This window comes from Centropristis striata, chromosome 17, assembly GCF_030273125.1.
Source record: "Centropristis striata isolate RG_2023a ecotype Rhode Island chromosome 17, C.striata_1.0, whole genome shotgun sequence".
Taxonomy (NCBI): Eukaryota; Metazoa; Chordata; class Actinopteri; order Perciformes; family Serranidae; genus Centropristis; species Centropristis striata.
The window spans coordinates 22863002-22874842 of NC_081533.1; the positions used below are offsets into that span (position 1 = coordinate 22863002).

At 35.4% G+C, this 11841-nt stretch overlaps 1 protein-coding gene across 1 annotated transcript in view; it reads left to right on the plus strand.

The window, feature by feature from the left end:
* Positions 1-6723, plus strand: part of plcb3 (phospholipase C, beta 3 (phosphatidylinositol-specific)) — a 57520-nt gene extending 50797 nt beyond the window's left edge. Inside the window, exon 34 of the mRNA XM_059354611.1 lies at positions 880-6723. Within this exon, the coding sequence (XP_059210594.1) occupies positions 880-1191 (312 nt within the window). The 3' untranslated portion in view covers positions 1192-6723. The remainder of the gene's footprint in view (positions 1-879) is intronic.
* Positions 6724-11841: the final 5118 nt, after the last annotated feature.

Consider the following 11841-nt stretch of genomic DNA (forward strand, 5'->3'; position numbering starts at 1 on the left):
TGACAAAGATTTACACATATATTCAAGTGCTTAAATATTTCTTACTATTTTTTTTTTTTAAACTTAAATTTTTATTGAAAATTTTCAGCTCCACAAACATCAAAGTATACATATAGATCCATGTATTACATCCTATGGGTGAAGCGGTAGAAAAAAAATCAGATACAACTGAAAAGAGAACAACAAAAAGAAAAAAAGTCATGGCTACATGTGTCCATTATTAAAATACACTGTTTACAGATATAAGAGAAAAGAATATGAATAAGATACATTTCAATTATTCACAACTGTGTCCCATCGCGTCCACTTCTCCCATTTAGTCAAAAAGACATTTTCCTTCATTCTAAGTTTATATGTCTTTCTCTCCATGTTATGGATTTCTCTAATGATTTCTAACCACTCATTCACAGCTGGTGGCTCGACCTTATACCATCTTCTTGTTATTGTTTTTTTTACATGTGACCAGTAGTATTTTTTATTTAATATCTGTCTTTGACCAGGACATAATGATTTGAATTCCCAAGGTACATAACACTACATTCTTTGTATAACCCAGGATATCTTTAATTATTTTGTGTACATTTCCCCAAAATGGGTTAAGTTTCTGACATCCCCAGAAAATATGTGAATGATTTGCCTCCCTTTCTCCACATGTACGCCAGCAAGCATGCTGGGAGCCTGTTTGTTTACTTTTTAATTTGGGAGTGATGAAGAAACGGGTCAGATTTTTCCACCGAAATTCCCGCCATATTCTCGAGTTTGTGGTTGTGTGCTGTGCTTCACACATATTCTGCCACTCCTCTACGGTGATGTTAATCTTCAATTCATTCTCCCACTTCTCCTTAATTTCTTACTATTTTTGTGGTTTTTCTTACCCAGCTCCAGGCTCAGTTGGAGAGGGAACTTGACCAGGAGTATCATCGACTACCGGAGGAAATTTGCGAGCACCTTCAGCTGGAGCTCCAGAATAAAGGTCTCCGAAAAGACGCCCTGTTCTCGTCCTTGTCCAACAACAGCAGCCCAAGCTCCGGCTCCGGCCCGCCCTCCAACTGCTCCACACCCTCTTACCCATCCACGCCTAATCGGAGCCCCTGGAACAGGAGCATGGACAATAGCACTGCCTCATTGGCCGATTCCACTTCCTCGTCCACCACTCCCGTCCTGTCAGAGGCAGAGATGTCGTTCAGTTAGAATTATTACTTGTAAAAAGGAAAATGCGTACATTCAACTGGGGTCTATAATGATTATAATGTGGGATAGTAATGATATTAATTATTTACTAATTTTATTCCTTTTTTATTACAGACTGTTTTGTTCTTGTCTACAGAGCTATATTATTTTTATTTCGCCGCTTTTGTCAGATGCACATCATGCCTTTTGTTGGAAGATTTCATAAGAATCATAACCAAACTTTTTTTTTTAAACCTTTTTTTACATTTTCTTGTCTCTTTGTCTTGCTTTTAATGTCATGTCCTTTGATATGTTTTTTTTCTTTGAATCATTTTCATTTATGTCTGGTCAGTAAGCTTTACTATGGTTTAGAGCTTTATGTCTGCACTGTTTGTAACAGCTTCATCCTCTTAATTGACACTTTTTGAAAGCTTTATGGTGTGTAGAGAGAGAAGCTGGGTTAGAAAATAGCTGACTTTGTTCAGAAAAACTGAATCAAGAGTGATCAGAAAAAAGAATTCTTATATTTTGTTTGTACCAACGTTAGACCAACGAAATTGTTTCATAATGGCTTCATGTCATACAAACAGATGAGGAATTATTTAAATTACAGCCCATTGAGTGCTACAAATAAATGTCAATAACCACAACTTTAACACTTTTGCAAGAAAAAATATTAGAAAAGTATATTCCAGAATTAAGTATCAAGAGTGAATATGATGGAAAAGAAGGCAGAATTGGAAAAAAAGAGGCTTTGAAGTTTTAGCTGCAGTGGCGGTAGCTGGCCAGCAGGTAGTACTGCAGCTTTAGCTTTTATTTCAAACTGATGGTTTGAGCCTTCAATTCATCCAGCCTGATTATCCTGCTATACATACACAAACACATGCACACATGCACACACACACACACACACACACACACACACACACACCTGTCTCAGCAGGATTTGCAGCGTCACTGGTCGAAATAAAGTCTCTGGCCTTTAACCACCAACCAAAGTGCAGCCAAGGTTACAGCACACGTCGGTCAGCACACGTCAGTCTGGATAGAAACAAGTGTGTGTGTGTGAGGGTTAAAAAAGGGAGGGTTTTGGAGATGTAACACTCATTTTCGCTCACACACTGTATTTGCTACTAAGGCGTCTACGTAAATTCCATCCACACATAGTGGTACGCGCACACACACACACACACACACACACACACACAATTTTTATTGGTTCAGTGGCCAAAGCCTTTAAAATCCTCATCCCATCCAATCTACCCTGTTGGGAAAAACAACACACACACACATACACTTTAGGAAAGAACTCATATTACATATCATTTTTACAAATATCACAGATTACTAAACTCTGCAGGGGTATTTGTGTGTGGCCAGAATTTAATCTCTTGATGAGACATCTGCTCTTTCCCACTAAATGGATGTGTGTGTGTGTGTGTGTGTGTGTGTGTGTGTGTGTGTGTGTGTGTGTGTGTGTGTGTGTGTGTGTGTGTGTGTGTGTGTGTGTGTGTGTGTGTGTGTGTGTGTGTGTGTGTGTGTGTGTGTGTGTGTGTGTGTGTGTGTGTGTGTGTGTGTGTGTGTGTGTGTGTGTGTGTGTGTGTGGTTTGCCACTTTTGCAGCCTAGAGAAGGACATCATGCTTAAACAGCAATGCCACTGTACTGTAGGAGATGACTTAAAGCTGCACTACGACATTTTAATGGAAAAAACACTCATTTGTAGTCTGAATCACTAAAAGAGGCAAATGTATGAGGGTTTTCTTTTACATTGCAACACTGTAGATGTGCTCCATTTAAGAAATTACTATTGTTTGTGTTTGATAATGTAAGAAGTCTGTGTCAGGAGACCGCTTGATGCTTTGATCACACCCGAGCCTCAAAATTAGAGTTGCAGCTTGTTTCTGTGAGCTGCAATGGAAAACAGTAACTCTCATCTCCAGAGTTGTAATTGGACGTTGTAATAGCCTGTATACATTTGATTTTGGGGTGAAAATGCCCTTAAAATACACACAGGTCCCTCAGTTTGTTGGATAGTCCATTGAATGTTGGATTGTAGTGCACAAACGGTACTTTAAGTTAATTTTTTTGTCTACATCGAAGCTTCTTTGCTCTTTGTTTTTATCCATTACTAGACTTTTTTTTTTTAACAGCACAATGTTTTGTGTTTTCCTGTCTTGTCTGCTTTGAGGGGTAAAATGATGGCACTCTGTTTATATGTATTCTGTGTATATGTTCAGTTTTATGTGAATTTTACTACTGACCACAAGTGCTGAAGAGGGATGGAGGTCAGGAGAGGCCACAGAAAGTTGAGAGAAGTTAATATAATTTTGACTTCTTCCCTCAAAAGAAAAGATTGTTTTTAGATGAGATTCCTGTCTGGTCCTCTTCTACCTCCCTGCCTCAGTGAGCACTGGCTGCCTGTCTATCTGATTATTCCCCCTCACACACAAGTCTTTGTAAACATCACCTATTTAAATTGAATTTTAACAACTTTTTCTTGTGGTTATTTAATGTTTTTATTGATGAGTGTAAAAGGTTTTTATATATAAATCCCACATTACAGATATCTATTCCACACATCTTAAAATAATAATGGAGCTTTGCTTTTTAAAGTTAATTTGACGCAGTTTGACGCCAACAGCTATAAAATTGTTGGTTTAACTTATAGGTCATCAGTAGGACATTTACAACAACATACACCTGCTGGGGTCAGCACTTAAAATAAGTTTGCTGGCCTTTTTGAACTCTGATAATTTAGCAGTCGAAGATTGTCAGCCTGTTCACCTCTGGCTGTCCTGCACTGCATACAGTATGTAAATGTTTCTGCTCAGCTATCATTATGGACACTAATGTATACAGTGTGAGTACCTACTTGCAGTGAAATAACCACTGGTCTTCTTAAATTTAAAGGTTTATTTGCTAAACAAGTATGCATTCCCAGCAGGCTTTTTAAGGTTGAGGCGGTCCAAGCCATTCCAAGTCCAGTGGCAGTAACATTTATTATCAGGTACTCTGTTTTTTGTTTTTTTTTGTATTTAATCCCATTTTATTACAACCCCATTCAGCTGAGACTTTAATGTTTAAATGCACTTTTCCCTGTTTTTGTTGCTTGTAAAAAGAAATGATTTGTTCCTCTGATATGAATATCAATACAACCAGTTTTCAGTTAATTTCAACCCATGTGTAAAGTTACAACAGTTTATTTTAACGAGGTTTAGTGGTTGATGGTGTAGAGTCATATAGCACACTTTGACAGTTACAGAAAAAAGTTTGTTTTTTTTCTTTACACTTTTTTATATTTGGTAATATATCCACAGATGCTAATGTGTGAAGGAAAAAGAAAATGCAAGAAAAATACCACAAACTAGAAGTACTTCAGATATCATATAGATGTACAGTATCTTTGTGGATCAGGAGACAAAATATAAGTTTACACGTGGAACTGCTGGACAAAATTTACTGTATGAACAATGGGTAGTTTGTGCTGGGAGATATAGATGGAGACTTTCTATATTTAATCAGTCGAATATGGGTTCTTGGAGTACATGGCATTTTGGAGGTTGATAAGAGTTGACACCAGATTGATCAGTTTTTCCTGCTAACTCTGAGACTGGAAGGTAGAGATAAAATGTCAATGAGCTACTTTAATACCGGCTCATTAGTTAATAATGTAACGACTTGATTCAAATGTGGATTATGAGAGAGCGGGCAAAGATACGTTTGAGGCCACCTCTCCTGTTTAGGAGGTTGTTGTTCTGAAATGGTTTCTGAAATTGTTTTGGTCCTTTTGTAGTTAATTTTTGTCTGGTTGTTCTTCCTTCATCTCTAGTCATGTTGAGTGTCTTAGTTGTGTCTTGTTGTTTTGTGTCTTTGTTAGTTCAGGTTATCCAGGACTTGATTCATTGGTACAATACCCAACCTATAATTATTTTTATTTTATATGTGATTGATAGGCACCAATAAAAAATAGATTAAATGATTGTGAAACGTGAAAGGGATTGCATATAGCAATGAACCCAGAGAACTACTGAGTGTTTCAGCATCTTTCAGGTTGTTGTTACCATTTATCTTTGATTAGCGAGCTTTACTTTTGACCCAAGTAAAAAAAAATAAAAAAAAATTCTCTTACCTGTCGTGCCATTAATCAATCCAGATTGTTTTGGTGCGATTAGCAGAGTGTTGGAGATATCTGCCTTCTCTTGAATATAATGGAACTAGATTTCTTGTGGTGTTCAAAGCGCTCAGAGATCGCTACCACGTTACTGTTGTTAGCACTTTCATGTTGGAATTATTTTCTTTCTCCCGAACAATTTCACGGCGCAGGCTTGTGCTTGAGACAGCAGGAAATGTAAACACTGATGCCGTCCTCTTTGGCTGGCTGTTAGGCCTAGCCAAAGTTACTAGTCGCACGGTGATACATTGGTGGAAAAAAAAGTTTCTCCAAGAAACTGCTCACAACAAGGTCTGTGGACTACCTTGAGCAAACAAATAATCAGAAAAAAAGACATTGTTCTTGAGTTTTTCAAATCTATAGTTTTGGTGCTTTGAGCAACACAAGTGAAGCGCCATTTAATTCCCTTATAAACAAGAAAAGGTCACTCCAACACATAACTCTCACCAAAACAATCTAGATTTAAAAATAGCACTACAGGTAAGAGGGGACTATTAGCATGTGCAGAGTAGTGCTATCTACCAGTCACAGAGTTAACCCTGGAGCCAGCAAAAGCAAAGTGGGTCAAACTTCCAAGAATCCAGTATAGACTGTTCAAACATAATTACTAGGCAAGTTATTTGGTCTGAATCTGTATCTTTATTGGCTTCCAGTGCAAACCATGACACTAAAAAGCCTGACATCAGTTCATTTCCCTCCATGCTCAGACACACACACACACACACACACACACACAGACACACACACACAGAGGAGAGAGAAGTCAGTATGCTAGCGCCGTTAGCTAGTTTCCTTCCCACCAGAATGGAGCCTGGGGGTTGTTGCTTGTCAGCCGTGAGCTTTAACCTCTGTTATTTATGTCCTGTTTATGTTGAAAACACTCATTTAAAACAGGCACGCACAATATCATACTCTGACACAAACACAGCAACGTACCATTAGGCACGACGCTCGCTTCAGCATTAGACACACAGACACTCCTTGACTTTACTCTTATTAGACATTTGGTGTGACTAGTCTCCCTCAGGCCCACCCCGAGGTCCCTGGCTGTCATGTCGTCTCTCCCTCTCTTTTTCTTCTCCCTCGACCCCTCTGTCCCATTTCCTCCTCTTCAGTCCCACTCAATAATGAGACCATATTTTACTTTTGGACTAGTTGAATTAATTAAAGGCAGCCGTGTCTTTAAACCTCAGATAACAAAGAAAGCATGCGCAATACATTAGACAAGATATGTAGTGACTTCTGTTGACACTGTATATGTGTATATGGTTGTTGGATATAAGGGAATACTATACAATGATCCAGATGTAATATTTTATTCATATTATTATAAAGTATATGACTGAACATTCAGTAATAAACCTCCTGTTACAGACCTGAATCTTGGCTGCTTTTTATGTGTTTGTGAGTGTGATGAAGACAGTGGCGGTTCTACACAGGGGCCTACAGGGGCCACTGCCCCTGTGAAGAAGCCCTTGGCCCCTGCTGTGGCCCCTGTGTAAAATTAATAATAAAATGATCAATTTATAACAATGAACAACGGAACAATTATTTACCTAGAACCCAGAATGTGTACAATGTATAATAGTTTAATTGTGCAATAAAAGCTTGTGTATTATATATATATATATATATATATATATATATATATATATATATATATAAAAAGATCATTCTCACTGGACTGCAGTTTTTAAAAAAAAGTAATTGTGCATAAAAATGACAAATGTCATTGTTGTACAAAAACAATTGTCTCATTGTTTCAATCAGTGAATGTATATCTTCCAAATAAGCTTAAATTAGATTTTTAAATAAGCTAAAATAAAGGTTTTGAATGCTTAAATATCATTTTTGCCATTTTTTAAATGTGCCCCTCTGATTAAACACTGGCCCCTCCTTGGCCCCCACGGTAAAATTGGTCTAGAACCGCCACTGGATGAAGACAGTGTCTGGGCATCATCATTGACAGAAACATTTTCATCTCCGTGCTTGGTTTCTCTGACATGGACATTCAGAGTGATTATACCCCCAAAATTTCTGGCTTATGAGCACTTACCTCCTATCCATTTGTGATGAAAAGTGTCTTATTTAATATGACAGACACAGCACACACCTTTTTTCATTCAGAGGCAGTGCTTGCAGAAACAAACTGCAAAGCATCCTGCATTCTCAATTTCCACTGAGTAGGTAACCAGCTGTGTCTACACACTGATATGCAATGCCACTGTAGTATACAACACAATTGTATCTGTAAAACAGCTTTTAAATTGGCTGTTTTACAGATACTGTCATGATTGGAAGTCCTTGTGTCCAAAGAGTGAAATTCTGGCTGAAGATATTGATTGAATACTCATTGGACAGCTTAACCCTTAATAGGGCACTCATTGAAATACTTGCAAATTCCAAATTTCAACCCTAGAGAATATTGGAGGATATTACGATATTACGATATTACAAGATATTATCAGATTGGTGTACAAAATTTGACCACTAGATGTCACTCTTGACTCAGCAGTGGCTCCATATGGAACATAATGAGACTGATGACTCCAATTGGTGGCAATAAAGCAACTCTAAGCTTCCACCACCAATAAACAAAACAAGTAAAAGAAGTAGAGTGAGACCCACCTCTTCCAAAATGTTTCCATATTATTCAGTTTTAGGTTTCTTTGAGACTCTGTGTCTGGTTTCGTCAACGCAAAAACCACATGATCTTTCACCTGTACTGACCTCCGTCATGTTGCTGGCGACACTAGTGGCGCCATTACTCATAAACAAACATAACATTGGCCTTATGTGTGGCATCCATAGACTGTTAGGTAACATCATCCTGGCATTTGATGAGTCATGTCTGCTGAGCTTCTCCTACCAATCATCAGACACTTAAACTTTGAAAAGATTTTTAAAAGTCATACTATAGCATGTCAATTTTTTTTGTCAAAAAACGTAAAATTTGAAAATGCCTAAAAGCCTGAAATGGCCCAATTATAGTCTGTTGATACATATTAGAGCATAATATGGGCAGAAATTACAGAAAAACACCATATTATGGGATATCCAAAATTAGAAAAAAAATCATACTATAGCATGTCGATTTTTGTCAAAAAATAGAAATTTGAAAATGCCTGAAAAACACAATATTACCAATATTTTAAAAAGTCATACTACAGTATGTCAATTTCTGTAGCATTTCAGGGTTTTCAAAGTATTTGTCCTTTTCTTAAATATTTTGAAACATCCTATTTTTTTTTCTTTCACACATTTTGGACATGTCATTTTTGGAAAGATTATAACTTAACATGCAGCAGTAGACTCTAATAAGGCAATGTGGGTAATTTGGGGTATTTTAAATGTTTTTAAAGTTTTAGACATCCTATAATATAGTGTCATTTTTGTGTCACTATGACATTCATTATGGCATACTCTGCCTCAAAACTCTAACATTCTATGCTATGTCTTTATAGCATATTATACTTTAAGATTTCTTACATTTTAATATTATTTTTATGGCATTTTATTCTATGACTTTCATAATAATATTTATTATGACAAAGAACTCTCACAGTCTTGGGAATTGCATGATTGCATTTAAAATTCAGAAGCACTGATGAGGAGGCAGCAGGGAAAGGTCACATATTTTAATGACAGAGAAAACTTAAACCAAATACACTGCAAGTGAAATGATGAACTGACAATGTAACAGAGGGGACACAAGGACTAAACACAGGACAAGAGCAGGTAAACTTGACACAGGTGAAATGAATTATCTGCTGATTATTTTATCTATTTTCTTATCCTGCTGTATCTTATTTTATCTAATTTGTATTTTTATTTCCATTTCCCTATTTTAATTGACTGTTTTTACTGTTTTCAATTGTGTCTTGCTGTTTTAATGTGTATGTAAAGCACTTTGAATTACCTTGTGTTGAATTGTGCTATACAAATAAACTTGCCTTGCCTTGCCTTGCCTTAGTGCGGGGCAAACAATTGGCATAAACAAACAGGAAGTCAAAGAAGAGGTACATACTACAAAATAAAACAGGCAGAATGGATGAATGAAACAAACAACTTGAATTGAAAACCCAAAACCTAGGAATCAAAAGCATGTAGATATAAACACTTGAGTAAAAACAAAGACAGAACTAATACTAGGACTGCAAGCAGTACTGAATGGGCCCTAGCAGTACACGCGTGTCGAGGCATGCTGCCGTTGGGGTGTGTGCGTTACAGGGGTCAGTCTATACCACCCCTATGAATTTCATTGCCGATCAATAAAACCTTAAAGGGTTATCCTCAGGAGGATTTTACCAAGTTTTGTATAATAATGCACAAACTATCCCTTTAATCCTCATACAGTGTCTGAAGGAGATTTAAAAGATTTAAAATGAAAAACATATATAATATATAATATAATATAATTTTTTTTAATTTAAATTTTTTTTTAAATTTTAATTTTTTGAATTTTAAATTTTTTGAATTTTAAATTTTTTTTTTTTTTAATTTATTTATTTTTTATTTTTATTTTTATTTTTATTTTTATTTTTATTTTTATTTTTATTTTTATTTTTTATTTTTATTTTTATTTTTATTTTTATTTTTATTTTTATTTTTTATTATTTTTATTTTTCGCTACTGCGCATGCGCGGATTTTCGGCGTTACTGCGCATGCCCGGTGTTTCGGTACTAAAACCCGGGCATGCGCAGTAACGCCGAAAACCCGCGCATGCGCAGTAGCACCAAAAACCCGGGCATGCGCAGTAACGCCGAAAACCCGCGCATGCGCAGTAGCACCAAAAACCCGAGCATGCGCAGTAACGCCGAAAACCCGCGCATGCGCAGTAGCGAAAAATAAAATTATTAAAAATAATTAAAAAAAAATAAAAAATAAAATAAAAATAAAAATAAAAATAAATAAATAAATAAATAAAATAAAAAATAAAAAATAAAAAATAAAAAATAATAATAATAAAATAAAATAAAATAAAAATAAAAATAAAAATAAAAATAAAAATAAAAAAATAAAAAATAAAAAAAATAATAAAAAAGAAGAAATTTAAAAACTTCTGTTGACACTGTATATGTGTATATGGTTGTTGGATATAAGGGAATACTATACAATGATCCAGATGTAATATTTTATTCATATTATTATAAAGTATATGACTGAACATTCAGTAATAAACCTCCTGTTACAGACCTGAATCTTGGCTGCTTTTTATGTGTTTGTGAGTGTGATGAAGACAGTGGCGGTTCTACACAGGGGCCTACAGGGGCCACTGCCCCTGTGAAGAAGCCCTTGGCCCCTGCTGTGGCCCCTGTGTAAAATTAATAATAAAATGATCAATTTATAACAATGAACAACGGAACAATTATTTACCTAGAACCCAGAATGTGTACAATGTATAATAGTTTAATTGTGCAATAAAAGCTTGTGTATTATTTATATATATATAACGCCGAAAACCCGCGCATGCGCAGTAGCGAAAAAATAAAATAATTAAAAATAATTTAAAAAAAATAAAAAATAAAATAAAAATAAAATAAAAAAAATAAATAAAATAAAAAAAATAATAATAATAATAAAATAAAATAAAAATAAAAATAAAAATAAAAATAAAAATAAAAAATAAAAAAAATAATAAAAAAGAAGAAATTTAAAAAAAAGAACATTTAAAAAATACTTTTAAGTGGTTATTTATAAAAATGGGTAATCATTTTAAATGTATCATGTTTTTCATTTTAAATCTTGACCTGAAAAGTAATTTAAGCTGTCAACTAAATGTAGAGGAGTAAAAAGTACAATATATGCCTCAAAATGTGGTGGGAGCAGAAGTATAAAGTTACATAAAATGTACATAAAAGTACCTCAAAATTGTACTTTAAGTCTAGTACTTGAGTAAATGTACATAGTTACTTTCCACCATTGCTACCTGCCTCTTCTAACTTATACATATCAGTTAAGAGTCCTCCTTCAGACACTGTATGAGGATTAAAGGTGCATTGTTTGTGCATTTGTGCATTATTATACAAAACTTGGTACAATTATTGTCAATGCCCTCCTGAGGATAACCCGGTTTTATTGATCGGCCCCTGGGTGGCACTGTGGTGGTAGTCTAATTTCATATTTGGTACCATGGCCACACTATCACACTTGAAATGAAAGTGAAATTCATAGGAGTGGTATTGACTGGCCCCTGTAACGCACACACCCAACCTCTCATTGAGAAATAAAAACTCAGTCAACCAAATAGTAAAGTGGTCTAGCAGACTGATTGGTGAGCCACAGCTCAACGTGGAGACCTTGTAAACAAAACAATAACAGCGCATTACTGGTTCATCCCTAGGTGTAGAACAAAAAGACACAAAAACAGTTTTGTTCCTGCTATGCTTTGCACAGGTGTTTATTTATTGTTGCTTTTATGTATGTATTTACTATTTCTATATATACATTTTAAGCTTTATCTACGTTTTTACAGCCTAAACAAGTTTTATTTTATTT